This window comes from Micromys minutus (genome assembly GCF_963924665.1).
Source record: "Micromys minutus genome assembly, chromosome: 26".
In the NCBI taxonomy this organism is placed as follows: Eukaryota; Metazoa; Chordata; class Mammalia; order Rodentia; family Muridae; genus Micromys; species Micromys minutus.
In genome coordinates, this window is record NC_137961.1 from 34695291 (window position 1) to 34714728 (window position 19438).

The following is a 19438-nucleotide window of genomic DNA, read 5'->3' on the forward strand; positions in this document are numbered from 1 at the left end:
GGAAAAGATCCAACCCCACAATCCCAGTAAAACAACAGTATGCAACCTTATATTTATGTGGTTATGCTTTATTTTGTGAAATCTCTGTTTTGATGTAAGTGTGTATGTCATTAAAAATAACCGCTATTAGATAAACACACAGACATTTTAGATTTTTCTGCAAACTTTAATATGCATCTATTAAAACACTACAAAAATAATTACAATCACAATAGCAGAGATTGCTTTTGAAAAAACTAACCTCTTACGCACCCAAACACACCATCCTCAGCTGTGTCATTAGACCACAAGAGGCCTAACATAGTAGCAAAGTCATTTATCCCATCTTACGGGGGACTTCAGACCGCTAACGGGCACAGAGATGGTAGTCACCATCAATTTAGTCTGAAGATGTGGGGCGTGCTTCCGAAGATTGCTTCCGGTTAAAAGTTAGAAACCACAGAACAAACACCATCAGAAAGTTTTTTTTTCTTTAATAAAAGTATTATAAAGGAGAGAACTATTCTTCTAAAAATGACCTGATATCAGTGTTTTTCTGTCTAAACAGACTGAGGTGATTTATGTGAGTTAAAATATTTTAGAAGCCCCTCCTCAAAAATTCCCAAGGCTGTTTTCAGATGCCCCTAACCCTGGTGTGGTCCATAAGAAGTAAATCCTGGGAGGATGTGGCACCGGGCACAGGGCCTTTGCTCTTCTCCTGTGTTCTGCAAATGTCTACTCACTCAGACATGGAGATGCACAGTTTAAGAACAGCAACAATGAATCTATAGCACTTGACACCTTGGGCGACTGTGGGTCACCTTCAGGTTTACATGCTCACAGGAACATGCATTGTCGACTTTACCCCAAATACCCCAGTGTTTATGCTACAGAGAGACTAGGATAAAAAAGAAGAAACTTTTCCTGGGTAATTCATCCATTAAGGAGAATTTGTTAAGATTAAAAATCAGTTCAAAAAATTTGAGGCAAGACTAATGTTAGCCACGGTCACAGAACACACAGCAACTTACTAGTTAACAGTCCAGATTGAACACACTTAACCTGAAGCCCAAACTGCTCCAGAATTCCAGCCTTGAATGGCGTGACCCAGGGTGCACAACTCTCAGACACAATAAAACACTGAGCACAGGGCAGGCACATGTAAAACATAAAGGAATTTTATAGCTCTATTTGGGTTCCATCTCCCTTCCCCCTTCCCTATATGTATATACATATTTGTGTATATTTGTATAAAATATAGCTACACGATATATGCAAGTATTTCAAAACCTTTTTTAATCTAAAATCTGAAACACCATCGGTCTCAGGCATTTGGGAAAAAGGAACTTTAACATGTACACTGTACAGGTCCTATATTCAAACTTCCCAAAAATTAAGTTGGGAAAGAAAACCAAATTTCAGGTTGTAATTGCATTTAAACCATTAGTGTGGCTTACTCGTTCTAGAGTGTGTAAGTACGTGGTGTAAGTGGTGTGAGACAGTAAACCACAGGAAGATGAAAGAGCAAGCAAGGCCCACTGTAAAACATCAACAGAAACACACAGAAAGATAAAATAGAGCTTCCCATCCCCATCTCAGACTGGCAATGTTTATACATGAGTAAAATTTAATTTTACTTAAAATAAAAAAGGAAACCAAATGCAGAACACACATACGAGCAGCTGCTGTGATGAGCTGTGATCAGAGGCTGGGAAATATCAGTCACAACAGCTGTTCTGGGTGTTTTCAAGATTTTAGCAAATGAAACGAATGCCCAGTCCTGGGCTGGGGATGTCCCCAGGGCCTGAGTTCTGGTCTTACATGTGTGAAGCCCTGGTCTCAATATCCCTGCAAAAACCAAACCAAACCAGTCAGCAAAAAAACCTTGAGATGTGAGGAACACATAAAACTGCTATTTAGGAGACCAAGTCCGTCAGTGAAAACCACGTCTCTGACGTCTTGTTTTTGATTGAAGCTTTCACTGATTGTCCCTCTTTATACAAGATCCGTATCTAATATGATGAACTCACCTGTGACTATCCAGACACAGGCGGTCATGAAGGACCGAGTTCTCCATGTTGTGATGGAAAGACAGAAAGGGTGGTGTGGCCGAGGCCAGTCTGAGGACTTGTGGGGCAGGGTGAGAAAGCTGAAACAGCCTTCTGCCTAGGACAAGCAGAGAGCGGAACAGTCCAGATCGCTCTGTCAGGGAGCCCTTGTCTACACACTCAAGTGTTCCCAATACGGGTTTGAAGCTTTACCCAGAAAATCTGAGAGAATGGAATCAGAAACCGCCTGACAGGCTGGGCCAAGAGCTCCTCCCCAGCCCTAAAAGGGTCAACAGTAAATACTTTATGCGTTGTGGTAGTGGGGGTTTGATTTTTCCTCTAAAAATGCAAATCCTGTTCTTAGTATACTAGCTGCTGAGTATTCGGCTGGTGTTTGCAGCAAGATCAAGTCAGAGAGCGATTCAGATGCTAACCCTCCAAACATAACCCCTCACAGTTCTAAAGAACACATCAAACAGGAATTAGAGACTGGAGGGGTCACAGATGGTTAACCTTCCAAGTGACAGCTGGTGTCACTCAGGGAAAGTGACTTGCTTCCACCACAGAAGCCACTGCATTTCCCCGTCTCCATCCACTTCCGGAATGCCTCCTCAAACACCTGAGTTTCACCAGCTTTTCCACACTTTGATCCAGTGCAGTGGCTTCTCCCTAAATGGCAGGTGTGCCGTGCTCGCCTATAACCGCAGAACCTGAGAGGCAGAGCTGCAGCTACTGGAGCACGGAGGGGAGGAGGCGGGAAGAAAGGAAGACTCGGCTTAAACTCAGCCCCACCACAGCCAAATTCATGCTAGAGTAAGAATCACGAAGAACTGTTGACTTCATGCGACTCCCTCCGCAGCTCCTCACCAGGGTTACTGCTGACAGTGACAACCACTGAATGTTTCTGGCTTCCAGCTAGAATCCTGGCCTTCTTGTAAAAACTCTCTCCCATGGTTCTACAAATGCTGTGCTGACACAGACCAGGGAGTGAGCAGAGAAGGCAAAAGACAAAGTCCAGAGAAACCGCAGGAAGCTTAACTAAGTCACAGTAGGAACTACAGAGCCTCCTTTCCAAGGCCGCGGGCTCATGTCACCACGGGGCCAGCATAGGGCTTTGGGGTTCTTCTGAGGGGCTGCTGGGTAGGTAGTGGGAGCTGTGCAGAAAACTGGAGAACAGAGCACACCCAGCCTATGCTCCTCTGTGGACTCCTATAACACAACACACATCACACAACACACAACACCCTACCCTGCTGGAAAAGCTCAACTGTGCCTTTCTCTCATTTTCCTGTTACTGTCCAATGCTCCTATACCACTTCTTGGAGTAATTACATGTAAATAAAGAACATTTCTCTCTCTCTCTCTCTCTCTCTCTCTCTCTCTCTCTCTCTCTCTCTCTCTCTCTCTCCTCCTCCTCCTCCTCCTCCTCCTCCTCTTCCTCCTCCACCTCCTTCTCCTTCCATCCCTCCCTCTCCCCTCCTCCTCCTTCTCTAAGTGCTAAAAGTAAAGCTAAGTCTCTGTACTGGAGATTCTTGGGGCATCACACAAGCACTCTTTGATTGTAAGTCATCCTTTAGACCCGGCAAATACAGTCAGATTTAAAATAAATCCCCCCAGTTTAAACTCCTGAGAACACGTCTGCTACTCTGAAGCACAGCGCTCATGAGTTGTGTTCAAGCCTGTGGGGCCTGTAACCCTATGCAACAGATACATTTACAAAACATTACCAAACGTTACAGAATCAGGTATCATCTGGCTTAACAGATGGTATTCCACACCACTGCCTGAAGTATCACAAACTCTGTTAAGTCTAGACATGAGTTAGTGTCTTCGCTATGTCTTGGAAAACTCTGGAGGTAAAAAGCAAACAAAATGTAGTTTCCTGAGCAGTCCCTAAGCTCTCCTTTTATGCTGGTGTGTTTAAAAGCTGTTCTTGTTGAAGTCTCCATTTAAACTCCTTTCTGATTCCTTCCAGCAACTCAGGCTTAAAGATGACGTCCAGGGCTGTCATCGCCAGAGCTTTGGCTGTCCGCAAAGTGTACAACTGAGCTGCTTGCGATCCTAAAAGGTAAAGAAAGCAAATCAACCTCCTCTCTCCAGCTTAGAGCGCTCCCATCAGCTCCTTCAACCTCAGAGCACAATATGGTATTTTCTGAAGCGACTTTATAGGAGACCAGGCAGAAGGGCGGCACTTGGCAGGAAGCGGAGGACCAGGATACCCACCGCCTGTGCTTACCTGCAGCTTCTGTGTACTGTTCTGTGTGATTCAAGGCATCCGTACCAATGTAAAAATATGGATGAATCCCAGGAACCACAAAACTCACATTTCCAAAATCAGTAGAGCCTTGGAACACAGAAAGGAAGAAAGGGGTGTCTGGTTAAATACTCCGAAGGCGAAGCTATGACTAGAATCCTGTGCTCCATCTTGGTTCTCAGGGAGAGCTGTCTGCTGCTCTGCTCACACTTACTCCCACCTCTGCTCACACTTACTCCCACATACTCCCACACTGCTCTAACTAAGGGATCTCCGGCCACAAAGCCAGCCCAGCTAGCACCCCACTGGGAACTCCGGTGCTTCTCCTCTGTCCCAGGGTACAGACCCCTCTCCAACTGTGAGACACTGGTTCAAGACTGATGCCAGTCCTTCCCTCTTCTCACACCACGGTCTCAGACATTTCCCTATTTATGGTTTCTAATTAGCAACTCAAAATGTACTCTTCGCTCTCCTCCAACCCTCTTGCTTGTATCAGCCCACGTGATAGCTCTTCCTCCATGACTTAAGTAGACTCACGTTCTGCTACATGCCAACTATTCACACCACCTCCCAGACAGCTCAGAATCACCCTTCCCTCCACTCGTGGCCCTGGATAGCCTCAGACTCAGTATGTGATGACTTTGAACCTCTGATCCTCCTGCCTCTCTCTTCCGAGCACTGGGTGCCATTAGACTTGGGTTATGCTGGAGGGGAACCCACGGCTTCAGGCATACTAGGGACTGAGCTACCAACTGAGCCGCATCCCCAGCCCTGCTGTTCTGGAATTGTCTACGGCTTCCTGAGCAGGCCTAGGAAGGTCAGCTTCTCTAGCGGAGGTGCTCTTGGCTAGCATAATAGCAACACTGCCTTTCAGCTTCAGCTTACTCGCTACTGGGTTGTCTAAAGTCTCTTACCAACACGTCAGTCAAGAAATGGTACTTAAGATGCCACACAACCAGCTCGTCACAAGACAGATGCTAACGACCGTTGATTAAATCGTAAGAAAAGCAAACCGTTATGCTAACCCAATGGCTACTTACTGAATCCTGATAGGTTAAGCCCAGTGCCCGGCAGTTAACCCACACAAGGGTAAATGTAAGGGAAGGAAATCAATGCGTGCAGCCAACAGCAGCAGGAACTACTTTGTTTAAAACTCTAAGAACTTCATATACATTCTGATTTACTTTAAAATTTTTACATTTTGTCCTTTTGTTTGTTAAGAAGAGGTTTTGATATGTAGCACAGGATAGTCTTTAACTTGAGATCTTCCCATCTCAACTTCCCAAGTCCTGGGATTCCACTTGTGTATACCTGTATGCACTCAGGTTTCTTGTTTACATTTGAGGAGTTCTCATTTTACTTGAGAAGAAACCAAGTCTTACAGACATTAATAGTGACAAGTTATGTGGCAAAGGTTAGGATTGGGGCACTACAGAATACAGTTTCTGGTAACACACACCAAGCACTCTATGGTGTACGATATATTGGGAAATTGTCTTGTGTTGATTGAGCTCACTGAGAAGCTGGCTCTGGAAACACGGCTGTCCCCACACTCCGCTTTAGACTCGAGTGTGTTCATCTAAAGTGTCCTTGTCTGAGGATGGACTGACTCCCCTACTGACAGTATGCTTGAGCACAGCTACAAGTCGATCATTTCCAAGATGGCGCTACTGTTTTCCCACGATGCAAACCCACGGTGGGGAAGAACATCTGAAGCTCGGCCATAGGAGGCTCGGCTGAGAGAAAGCTAACGTGCAGACTCCAGCTGATCACCTCAACTTCCGGAGCCAGTGTCTGCTGGGCTGTAAGGACAGATTCGATGGCATTATCTAGTGTTTTCTTATTGGGAAGCTATCAGAGAGTCAAAATATCCCCTATCCTACAGGCCCCAGTGGTGACGTGTTACAAAACTACAACCCGTGCAAACCAGAATACCAACATTAATGTAGTTCCCGGCGTGGACATATAACTTGGAGGAGAGCTTGCCGAGAGCACACGTGAAGGCCTGAGTCGGGTCCCCAGGACGGCATAGACCAAACATGGTGCTCTGTGCCTACACTCAGGGGTGGAGGGATGATCAGTTCAAGGTCACCCAAGAGTAGCCTGGCTTATGTAAGTTTTGAGTGTGTCTGTGAGTGGGTGTGAAAATGGAGGATAGATATACATATATTCCACTGATTTTACTCAGAATTCTCCAGTTTTAATCAGATCCGTGGAGTTTCACAGTCTGTAGAGAGCACACAAATCTGTTCAGTGCGGTTTTAGTTTATGTGCTGCACAGGCCGGCACTGGATTCTCCCTTAACCCTCAGCCTTCCACCTCAGTCCTGTGCCAACCGTGTCCTGGGGAGGGGTCTCTGAAGAGCTTCCTGGGGAGGGGTCTCTGAACGCTTTCCCTCTTGCTTGAACCTTGCTGCATTTACTCATTTTTTCTTTTTCATCTACTTCAGTTTTCTCATAAAAACCTTCCATTTGCATCCATTTTCTGTTTTCACTTAAAGCTAATCATCTTCTCCTTTGCCTTCTTCTTCCTCTCTTCCTCTTCCTCCTTTATTTCTGAGACAGAGTCTCACTGTGTCTAGCTGTCCTTACAGGCACAAAGATCCACCTGCCTCTGCCTTCCTAGTGCTGGGATTAAAGGCATGCCATGGTATGGACACGCTCGCACACACACACACACACACACACGGACACACACACACACACACACACACAATGTAGTCACATACACACAATAATAAGTAAAAACTTTAAAGATAGGGTGCAGTGATGACTAAGTGTGTGAGTGCTCACTGCTCCTGCAGAAGACCTGGGATTTTATTCCCTGCACCCATATGGAAGCCCATAATTATCTGAAGTTCTAGCTCCAAGGGATCTCGTGACTCCTTTTGGGCTCCTGCCCATACATGGTGAACAGACACACATTCACACACACACTAGCTCTAAAGCTGGACACCTCTACTCCCAAACACTGAGAGCCTCACGCTGGAGGTCCACAGGCAGAGGCCAGCCTAGACAACATACAGAAGACCTGGTCTCACAAATAAATAAACAAACCCCAAATGTAGCTAAGCTGTAAGATGGCTTACTGCTCAGAAGCTGAAAATGCACTGGATCACTGAATACCTACTGTGATAGGCTGGAATGAATTACAATCCTGTTTCCCACTTTAGTAGCTTATTTAAAGATTAGACGTGAAGGCTGGAGACATTTCTTAGTGGCAGAACACCTGCTAAGCATACAGAAGGTTACGCCTTTGATCCCAGCATCATAAGAAACAAAACAATTAAATGTAAACACTAGAAATATTTAGAACACTCCTAGCAGACTGACCATTTTTAAAAACAGTGTAGCTTCTTTTCAATGACCTAAGTGTGAAGGAATATCATTAAAAACACTATGAGGGAGATGGAAATTAGCCCAGCAGGTCAGAGCACCTGCTGCTTTCGCAGAGCACCCAGGTTTGATTCTCAACACCCACATGACAGCTCCTAGCTGCCGGTAAACTCAATTCCAGAGAATACAATGCCCTGCACTGGCTTCCAAGGTCACTGGGCAAGCAGACAGGATGTAAAACACACAGGCAAAATACTCATAAACATTTTTAAAGAAATCATTAGGGTTGGCAGTACTTACTCATCCCAGCATCTAATAAACCCCAGGTCGTGGCATGGATTTATAATCCCTGCATTTGGGAAGCAGAGGCAGGAGAGTCAAGTTCAAGGTCAATGTCGGCTATTTTGAGACTAGTTTGGGCTACACCAAACCCTGCTTGAAAGGCACAGTGACAGTTCTTGCTTCTTAAGACAGTTAAACATAAATTGGCATTTCCCTTTCTACAACAGCTCAGTCGATGACAGCTCAGGTACCTGAAGGGCCATTCAACACTGCATCCTCTGGAATGAATTCTATTCCCAGTTTCTTCCCGTTCTCCATATATGCATCGCACAGTGTCTTATTGGGAATGACGTTGTAATAATCATGTGCTTCACTTTTAATTTCTACCTGATAAAAAAAAATGACAAAACAAAGCTTGAGATTAAAAACTCAAATCCACTAAGTTCAAAACAGTGATGGTTTCTATCAGGAAATGGTTTGAGGATGGACATTTTTCCACCTCGGACATAAACTTTCACAAATCTCTTACCTTAAAAAAAAATGCACTATAAAGTTAGAGTTTCTAAATTCTATCCTGGCCAGCAAGTATCAACTTCAGTCACCTAAACACGGTACAGGGAGTGCCCAGAAGCATCCTTTGTAGAACCTGAACCTCTAAGTACCTCTGATGCTGGTTCCAACCACTCTGATGGATACGGCTCTAGATTTCAGTCCCCAAAAGGAAAAAGCAAACATCAACAGAAGTCAACACGCTTAACACACAACTGTCCCTGATATCTCTCAGCCTTGCTTCAAAGGGATCCTCAGAGAATACAGACATTTCCGTAAGGCAGACTTGCAATGGTCTTGCTTACTCATATTCATGAAGACACAGAGGCAACCTCCATGTGACTGTGTACGTGCTCTTAGTCATTTTTGTTTTCTTTTTTAAATAAATCTTTTTTGAAAGATTTATTTATTTATTATATATAAGTACACTGCAGCTGTCTTCAGACACACCAGAAGAGGGCATCAGATCTCATTACAGATGGTTGTGAGCCACCATGTGGTTACCGGGATTTGAACTCAGGGCCTCTGGAAGAGTAGTCCGTGCTCTTAACCACTGAGCCATCTCTCCAGCTTCTAAGCCCTAGCTCAGTGAATAAGCTGAGGTATTAGCTAATGATAGTTCATGTGTCTACCTTAAAAGTATTTAGGTTATTTATAGTTATAAGGAAACAAGTGTTTAGTTCCCTGGGTATGGGAGCTTTACAGTTGTACATCCAATCTCTTTGCGACTGGCCTAGAAGAAGATGTCATCGCTCTTACCCATGTCTTGTCCGCCTGCTTATCTATACACCCCACACAAGATGAGCATTTGTGCATTTTTGTCTTTCTAACCACATCATCTGCCTCTGAGATCTCTTTACTGTTCATGTATCTAGAAGTACGATTGTCTTTCAAAGCTCAGTTGGGTCTGCAGTATTTCAGGAAACCCTCTCCTCCCATCCCACCGACTGGGAACTGAACCCAGGGTCTTGTGTTCATCAGGCTAAGCCACGGGCCCCACCTGGAAACTGTCTTTGCCCTGCTCTATCCAACACTGTCCACTCTACACTTAAGACAAAGGTGCGCACTGTGAGGATAAGACAAACTACCATGTAAACATCTGCTACACCACGGACAGAACAAAGGAAAGGCTAGGCTGGGATCTCTTCACAGATGTCACTTCATCTGTCCCTCACAAGAAACCTGGAGACCATACTCTACAATATTTAAACTTTACGTAACTACGAACTTCATCCTGTGTGGTAGCATACATAGCTGATACTGAAATGTTTCTGAGTTTACCACAAACTCTCCTTTGCTCTGAGTCTATCTTGACTTCCGTTCCAGCACACACACACATTTATATCACACTGTTGTCAATGATGTACTCAGATTTGTGGTTGATATGCAGGTGAGGCCAGGTACAAGGTAAAGCAAGGCCTGTGACTGGATGGTGAAAAAGATAGAGACAGAGTTTTGGAAAGGTCAAGGACAGAGGAGAAGGGAGGAGCGAAAATGGAAGAGGAAGAGGATGATCCCCCCCCAAATGTGGCTTTACTTTAAATAGCCACAGGTAGCTATGAATCTCTTATAAGGGATGGATAATTATGGGACAATCTGTCTTATCTAGGTGGGCAGTTTGTATCAGTATCAATTGGCTCTGTGTTTATTGCGTGGACATTTTGTGGAGTGAGAATTTACCAATATAAATCTGACTGATGAATTACAAGCCTCTAGAGTTTTGATTTTACCAGGTTACCGGAAATGAAAGCAGAGTCTGCAGCAGGGAGCTGTGGGAGGGCAGCCGGTGCTGGGACCAGAGAGAAGCAGGTGTGGAAATTGGGAACTTAGTGAGTTGGGTGAAGATGTTTTCCTGGTTGAGATGAAAATACCCTGCAGATGGAGATGCCGGTGGCCCCACCCTACCAGTGACAGCAAGGACTGGTGTTCCCTTCTTCTAATATTTACCACTACACAGGTTCTGTCCTCAGACACCTTTACACAGAGTGATGTAAAAGGCAGGGATCCTGGCAGTGTTGTGCTCAGAACTCCAGCTGCTGAGTAAGGTGACCTACAGTGTTGTCTGTGGAAGACACTGAAGAAACAGGTGAGAACTGAAGGCTCTCACATCAACACTCACTAAAGGATTCCACAGCAATGCTCAACCAGTTCCTTCTGCAGACCCACAAGACCGAGGCAGGTTCCCAGCGCCACCACCAGCCCCAACAGGAAATCACCACGAGAAAGAAAGTACCAGCAACACCAACAGCCACAGCCCACACATAACTGAGATCATAGTTAGCTGTGAAAAGCTCTTACTGTGCAGCCTGTGGCCAAAGCGGCAGCTCTGAAGGAGTCTTCTGCCCTTTTGGTCAGAACTCGAAGCTCTTTCATTGAGGGTGCGCGGAAGTAATAGACTAATTCAGAGTAAGAGGGGATGACATTGGGCTTCACACCACCATTTTTTATTATACCTATAAAAAGAACCAAATTGATGTTAAACTTGATGATTTTCTTAAAGAAAGTCTTGTGGCTAGTATAAAAGGGAGAATAATTTCTAATTGGCTTCACTAATAAACAGAGATTCTGACATGCTGCACTACCACTGAGAGATCCTGTTTCCCAGCCAATGAGGTAAAACTGTCTCCATTTTATTCTAAGGAAGCCATTTAATGTTAAGGAATCACAGCTGGTGTTGAGGATAAAGTTCAACAACAGAACACTTGCCAAGCATGTGTAAGATTCTGGGTTTGATTCCCAGAACTAAAAAAAAAGAAGAAGAAGAAAGGAGATGAGGATGAAGATATTATGATCTAGTTTGTAAAGAAATACAAAATTATGTAACCACAAGAAACAAAAAGCATCTTGAACTTCGTGGAGGAAATTTGTCTCCGGAGGCTTTATTACAGCTGTACAATTTAAAGAATATGGCACAGTCTTTTACGATAGCACGAGGCTCTGTAACTACCATCATGTTTGAAAAACCCTATGAATATCTTAGATGACACTTGGTGGTGGAGAAATAATTTTCATAGCAATTAGAGACTGCCACAGTCATGTCTGAGACCTTTGGCTACAGTCATGTCTAGAAACAAAAGCAGAAGTGAGACCCCTAAGTGCTATAAACTACCACAACACCCATTTGTTTGAGACCAGACAAGATGAAGGCTTATTTATTCCTATTAATAACGAAAGAGATACAGAGAATCTAATCCCAGCCATCTGTGCAACTCTAGCACTTAAGAGGGGGAGACAGGAAGATCATGAATTCAAGGCAATCCTTGGCTACATAGTCTGGTTTGCAAAAGACCTCATATTAAATATACAAAAGAGGAGGAAGAAGGGAGGAGGAAGAGGAGGTAGGGGAAAGAAAAACTGAATTCCTAATCATCTAATTAAAAGTTTCCACTCCTATCCCTTCTGAGGAAATGAAGCAGCAGGAGCCTCAGCTCTGCTGACACAGAGGACCACATGGGTCTGAGGACAGCCTGGACTACGAAGGGAGAACGCACCCCAGCCCACCTCCTGCTCCAGCTAGAAAAGAAAGTTAGGACAAGACACTTGCAGAAGGACAATTACAAACCGATCTCAGCACACAGCAAGACTGAGTGTTCTTTAGAATTAAATAGTGATCAAAGCATGATTTCCTAGATTGTACAGAAAGAAGGAAGGAAGGAAGGAAGGAAGAAAAGAAAGAAGGGAAGAAAGGAAGGAAGGTGTGGGGAGGGAAAGAAGGAAAGAAAGAAAGAAGGGAAGAAAGGAGGGAGGGTGTGGGGAGGGAAAGGACATTGTAAATTGGTGTCACGGCTCATGCATATAATCCCAGAAAGGATAGGAGGAAATGTGGACCCTTCAGAGCAGACCATGCTACTTTATTTCTATACGAAAAAACTTAAAAGAGTGTACTAGCCCGTGAGTAAGCAAAACTAGTAACCAACACTTGCTTTTTTGAACTCTGTAGACCAGGCTGGCCTGGAACACAGATGCACCCGCCTCTGCTGGGATTAAAGACGTGAGCCACCACTGCCCAGCTCCCAACCCCCAATTTGAAAATCTAGTATTAAATACTTTTACTACACTGAAATACGACGAGCACTATTTACTGTACAAACATTTGGTGTGCATACCATGAGCTCTCCAGGTCGGTTTCATCTGCTGCCTTAACGCAGAGAGGTTGTTATAGGCAAGAACTGCAGCGTCCAAGGCGTTCACTCCCTCCCAAGGGTAAGCAGCAGCATGCGACGCTTTCCCGTAGAATTTCACAGTCACGCTAGAAAAGAAAACACAAGAAATCACTAGAGTTACTTTCTCCAGTATCAGTAAATAAGAAAAGTTAATTAGTTCTTTGTGTGCTTATGAGTTTATGTATGAGTCTGTATATGTGAATGCAGAGCTGGGAAGGGGTGTAGGGGTGCACTCTGTGTGTGTGTGTGTGTGTGTGTGTGTGTGTATACACGGTGGGGGGGGTTGTACACATGAATGCAATGCCTGAAGAGGCCAGAAGAGGGAGCTGGACTGCCCAACAACCCAGCTCAAGCAAATATGCAATACTGTACTAGGTGTTGGGGTCACAAACATATCTCTCTATACTCTTTATCCAGCCTTACGTGTGACAGTTCTGTAGCACAAGCTGCAAGAACTCAGGTCCCCTTGTCTTCAAAAGGACAGCTGGGAGTGGTGGCTCACTTGTTTAACCCCTGCACTCAGAAAGCAGAAGCAAGGAGATCTGAGTTCAAGGCTAACTACAGGAACTTCCAGGCTGGTTAGAGTTTTATTGTGAGATTCTGTCTGAGGGAAAATGATGGTAAGGAAGGTCAAGGAAAAAGAAAACAATTAAAATACATTAGGAAGGCATTTGAAAATCCAGTTATCACATCTTTATAAGGTATCCTAACACTGCCAGCTATGTCTGATCAAAATTTTCTTAATGTTACAAAAAGGTTTTTAATCAGTAATATTTCTAAACTTGATGAATTATTATTGTACTACATAAATGGTTATCAAGGGCTGGCAAGATGGCTCAGCAGGTAGATACCTGGCCCCAAGCATGAAAACCTGGGTTTGATCCCTGGGACTCATACGGTGGGAGGAGACAGCACCCTGCAGGAAGTTCTCTGGCTACCATATTTGCATGATAGAACACACTTATGCGTACACACACACACACACAAGGTAAAAAACTAAAAAGGTATTTAATATATTAGACTATATTAAACATGAAGTTTAAAACCATAGTTAAAGAACAGTAAGAAAAAGAAATATTAATGTATCTTTTATATCAATAGTATTTTAAGTTCTAAGGTCTGTTTTTGATAAAATAGCAGTTTGTTTAGCTGATATATAATTATTTTTAAGACAAACTGTTAAGTTAAAGAGGTGGGGGGCAGCGCTGGCAAGGGAGTTTAATCCTTGGAACCCACACAATGGTATAAGGAGAACCAACCCCACCAGTGTCCTCTGACTACAACGTGTGTACCAAGGCATACATGGCCCATCATCGTATACATACATGCTAATGACAAATACATGCCTTTAATACCAGCACTCAGGAGGCAGGGGCAGGTAGATCTTTATCAATTCAAGTCTAGCCTAGACTGCATATTGAGTTCCAGGCTAAATAGTAAGGTGTGTGTGTGTGTGTGTGTGTGTGTGTGTGTGTAGTGTAGATAACACCAGAGTTCAGCTAGTAGAATGCTTGCCTGGCATATACGCAGCCCCAGCCTCAATCTCTAACTCCATATACACCTAGGCAATAGTGGTGTACACCTGTAAGCCCAACACTGAAGAGGATACAGGGTCAGAAGTTTAGGATCATCTTCAGCTACATAGCAAATCTGAGGCTAGCCTGGGCTATATGAGACTATTTAAATCAATAATCAAACAAAACCAAGCTAGGGTGGACATATAGTTCAGATGGCAGAGTGCTTATCTAGCATGTATAAAGTCTTAGGCTCACTCATTCCCCAGCACCACACACACACACACACACACACACACACACACACACACACGCACACACACACCCCTGCAATCCCAGTACTGCAGTAGCAGAGTTCAAGGACAATCTCAACTACATAGTGGGTTCCAGGCAAGCCTATGCTATATACCAGACATTAACTGAGGGGGTAGAGTTTGTGGAACAAATCTGGTTGACTTTAAAATCAAGAAAAATAAAAGATCATGGCCTAAATATAATCCTAAATGTCTGGGAAACCTGCCTACAGCTTGCAGGCCTCTTCCAGCCAGAAGTACTGTCAAAGATTTGTAACTTGTAACATTTTCTGCAGAGATAAGACTATATCTGCGCCCCCCACCCCATACAAAGTGAATTATTTTTACTCTCACTGTAACAGCTGCGAGTTGAGAAGAATGAAAATATCGCTGGGCAGTGCTACCCCAATATTTTAATCCCAGTACTCTGGAGACAAAGATAGGCACATCTTTTTGAGTTAGAGGCCAGCCTGGTCTACAGAGTGAGTTCCAGGATAGCCAAGGATACACAGAGAAACCCTGTCTGGAAGAAAGGAAGGAAAGAAGGAAGGAGAAAAGGAAGGAGGGAAGGAAGGAAGGTACAATTAAAACTACTACCCTATGAAAACAAGGTCTGGTGGGGCTCAGAGAAGTTACATTCCTGAGCACAACCACACTGCAAGAACTGTTGTTCTCACACCCCAGAGTCCCAGCTACTCCAGAATTGGCTGACACAGCCCAGCAGTGGCTCCTTGGGTCTGAACCATTAACCACACTGTCTCTACCCTCACTGACATTTAAAAATGCACACCAGTTCAAAGGTTCATCCTTCTATATGCAAGAGAACCCTCCTCCAGTTCCACAGAACCAAGTTAACAACAGCTTGAAGCACTGTCCTCTCAAGTCTTAACAATTCCTTCTCAAAGGACAGCTGTTTTCCAGGAGCCAGACTAAGTTCAAAAGAGAACACAAGTGTCTGATACTCCTTTAATAGTTCAATTATGACCATAATAACAAATCATGGTCAGAAGAGAGGCTGAAGTGCAAATCTTACATCATTATCATCCAGGGTCTTCTGTGCAGCCCACAGTGGCCTCACACTCCTGCCTTAGCCTCCTGAGTAATAGGATCTTAGGTGAGTAGTCCATGCCCAGGTCATGTTACATTTTAAATGTATGAATGCAGAGGTTTAGTGACTGGCTTACTTTCCTTTTCTTTTTTTTAGACTACGTGTGTGGTGGGGGAGGGGTGTGTGGGTGCAATGGGACACCTGTGGAGACCAAAGGACAACTTCCTGTCTTGATAGGACAACTTCCTGTCTTGATAGGACAACTTCCTGTCTTGGTAGGACAACTTCCTGTCTTGGTGTGGGTTCTGGGAATTGAGCTCAGGTGTCCAGGTTTGCACGTCAAGTGTTTCGCCTTAGCTTTCCGTGTTCCTCAGTCTGCTGCCCGCTAAGAAATTATCTTCAATGTGATTATTTACTCGTGCTCCGCCACGTCCGGGAGATAGGCAGCATTCTCTTGAGACGGATGAGCCATGAAAACGACATCAAGGTTTTCAAAAGCGCCTGCTTCAATTAGATCAATTTTGCCACCACCATCTTCTTCTGCAGGGGTTCCCAGGACTATTACCTACAAGAAAATGCAGAGGTTGGCAAAGAGATTCCTAAAACATTACATGGGTTTTAGTGTGTGTGCACTCAGAATATATATTTAAATCCTTAACCCCTGAAGAAAAGTCACAGTTTGATGCTTACACCATGAATTAAAATATATAGTGCAGAATCACAAAATTTAACTTGTACCATTGTAGTAATCTGGTTTAAATACATGCTGGAAATGGTAGAGGGAAGTTTCCCCAATTTTATACTCAACTAAGTTATAATAAAGGCCTAAAAAGGTATAATTCTATGTACTTCAACATTTGCTAGGACTTACCTGTTAACGTTTCCTCATGGTAAGCCCGTTAGTGTATGTATATAACAGGCTTTCTTAGTCGTAAGCTTTACTTGCAAGTGTAAGTCTGTTACCCTCACAAGAACCCTGTGAGGGAGGATGTAGTATGTATCATTTCAGGCAGGCTATAGGCTTCCCAGTTATAGAGCGAGACCTCAGAACTGTATTATCTTAGATGGTTCTGCTGGCCTTTTGGTTGGAACTCTGATTCCTCACTGACAAACCGTTTTAAAAGTCTCAACCCATTAATCTTTCATTGACGGGCATTAAACAATGTCAGTGCCGTGGTTAGAAATTGCCAACCATTACACCAACTTACTAATTTAATTCCATCAGTTTAACCAGGAAGATTTAATGGTCACCAAACACCTAATCAAACAAAAGGGAATTTAAGAGAAAAAACATTTTACTTTGATATCTAAGCTTAACTTCTTCAAGCAATTTTTAAAAAGCAAAGACAAATCATCTGCATAAAATTGTTAAGGTCATGTATAAAAGCACAATGGAACAAGATGAGGTTTTCTAAAAAGGCTTTGCTTGAGAAGGGAACCCATTCATATTCCATTTTCCGGTAAGAGAGGATGCTGCTGAGAACAACCACTTGAAATTAGAAGCTGGTATCCTTCTCAGAGTCTGGCTTTATTTATTTTTAAATTTATAAAGTATCTTCAAGATTAGCTTAAAGTATTGAGCTGCTTTTCCAGGGAGGGAGTAAGACTCTCTTTGTAATCCTGACTGTCCTTGAGCTCTCTTTGCCGAGGCTGACCTCGAACTCACAGAGCTCCGCCTGGCATGCACCACCACTCCTGGCCACTGAGCTGCTCCTTACTCTGAATCTACTGGGCTCATTGCCAACTGCTGACAACTTTTCTAAGTCTGTCCAGAGTCTCACGCCCTCCTCCCCGAACAAAACAAAAACCCAGAGTCATAAAAGAGAAGGTGTTGAAAGAAAAAGGGCCACAAGCGTTGAACTGTTGTGGAGGATTACTGCCCCCACCCCACCCCCGAACCGGGGTGAGAGACAGATGGCTGGCTCTTGGCGCCCAGAATTAAATAAACCATCTGAAAGAGTAAACACAAGATTAGGCCTGCCTAAGACGAACATGCACGACATTCTCCCGCTTCAAGAACCGAGATGCCTGTTTAATACGAAATAAAAGTTAAAAATGAACCCATCTACGGAGTAAATGTTTTGCTCGCTTCTCCAATTACTCAAATCAAACTCTTGTTTGTTGGTTGGTTGGTCTACATTCATTTCCCCCAGAGATCACTCAACCTAGTGAGCAAACTGCAGTTGCAAGCCACCAAAAATAACTGGCCTGGCCCTCGGGGCTGGATCCCGCACACCGAGCGGGCACACCGATCCCGCACACGCGGCACTGGCCCGCCGCGGCTCACCTTGACCGGCGGCGCAGCGATGCTCTCCAGCGCCGCCCGCAGGCCGAGCGCCGCAGCCGCCCCGACCTCGGCGATGAGGTTGTGGCCGCAGGCGTGGCCCAGGCCTGGCAGCGCGTCGTACTCGCACAGGAACCCCAGCTGCAGCGCCCGGGGCCCCGCCGCGGGCTCCGGCGGCGCCCACTCGGCACGGAAGGCCGTGGGAAGCCCGAAGTGCGGCTGCACGGTCCACGGGGCGGCCGGCGGCTCGCGCTCGAAGAAGCGCGTGAGCTCGCCGTGCGCGCGGTGCTCCTCGTAGGCCAGCTCGGGCGCGCTCCAGATGGCGCGGCTCAGCGCGCCCAGGCGCTCGGCCGCCTCGTCGATGCGCTCGGCCGCGCGCCGCTTCAGCAGCTCCAGCTCCGCCGCGTTGCTCGCGCCCGGCTCGGCCGGCCGCTCCACCACCGGACCCATGGCACGGGCGTGCTGCCGCCTGCTAGTCCGCCCTCTGCGGGCCCCGGCGCTCGGCGGCCCTCCGCTGTCCGTCTTCGGCAGCGCTCGGCGCCGCCCCGCAGTCCTTGCCAGTCCTAGGCAACGCTCGGCACCTTGGCAGCGCTTGGCTGCCCTTGGCAACGCTGAGCTGTCCTCGGGCGCCTCGGCAGCGCTAGGCCGCCATCGGCATCGCTCGACCGTCCTTGTCAGTCCTCGGCGGCCCCGGCAACCAGAGCCCCCCGCGCTCGCCCACCGAACAGCACAACCCTAACTCTAACTTAACCTCTAAGGCCTAGAGTTGTTCTTGTAGCTCCGCCACCAAGGCTCCGCGTAGAGCTGGGGCGACAACCCCTCCTAAGAAGACGGATTGTGTAAGACAAGTTTTGTCCAAAATTTTGATTGACAATAAGCCCAAGTAACGTGATTTGCACATCTCGTGTTCGCATCATAATGGGTCTAAAGTTACCCGATGAAGAAATTCAATAAGTCATACTCTCCTTTTCTCCTTTTCCTCCAGCGTGATACAAGTTCAAAAGTTGTTATTGTCGATATGCCTAATTAGTGTTCTGAGGTTTTCTTGTATTAAAAGCTTCTGCCGGTTCTTCCTATTCTACCCTCTCTTTAATTGCCACAACTAGGTCAAATAAAACACAATATGTAATTTTTAAAAGGAGTGCACGCCTTTAATCCCAAGCACTTGGGAGGCATGGGCAGGTAGATCTCTGAGTTTGAGGCCAGCTTGGTCTACAGAGTGAGTTCCAGGACAGCCAAAGGTACACAGAGCAAACTCGGGGGATGGCGTGAGGGAAGAAAAGAAGAAGAAAGACTGTAATCAATTTTTACTAGTTCATACCCTAACAATGCCACAGTCCAGGTCGCACTCTAACGTGAAAAAAACTGTCCTTAGTTAACACCCAAACGGAACGAAACTCAGCTCTAAACACAATAAATGTGACATAAATTCATGGATGGGCTCACTTCCTTTTTTTACGTGTGTGTGTGTGTGTGTGTGTGTGTGTGTTATTTTGTTTGAGTGTTTTGTCTGAATGTATGCATGCCTGGTGCCTGAGGAGGTCAGAAGAGAGCATCAGATCCCCTGAAGCTGGAGTCACACAAGATTTCCAGCCACCACGTGGGTGAATGGGAACTGAATCCTGGTCCTTTGGCAAGAACAAATACTCTTAACGACTGAACCATCTCTCCAGCCCCACCCTCATTTCT

General features: G+C 45.2%; 1 protein-coding gene across 1 annotated transcript; it reads right to left on the reverse strand.

Annotated features, from left to right (window-relative positions):
• Positions 1-3513: 3513 nt before the first annotated feature.
• PM20D2 (peptidase M20 domain containing 2) lies at positions 3514-18379 on the reverse strand. The gene is made up of 7 exons (XM_080938762.1): positions 17753-18379; positions 15882-16030; positions 12554-12696; positions 10746-10900; positions 8150-8285; positions 4264-4371; positions 3514-4088 (listed from the first exon to the last, which is right to left on the reverse strand). The coding sequence occupies exons 1-7, from the start codon at positions 18197-18199 to the stop codon at positions 3934-3936; spliced, it is 1293 nt and encodes a 430-aa protein (XP_080794888.1). The 5' UTR covers positions 18200-18379; the 3' UTR covers positions 3514-3933.
• Between the last annotated feature and the right edge of the window lie 1059 nt (positions 18380-19438).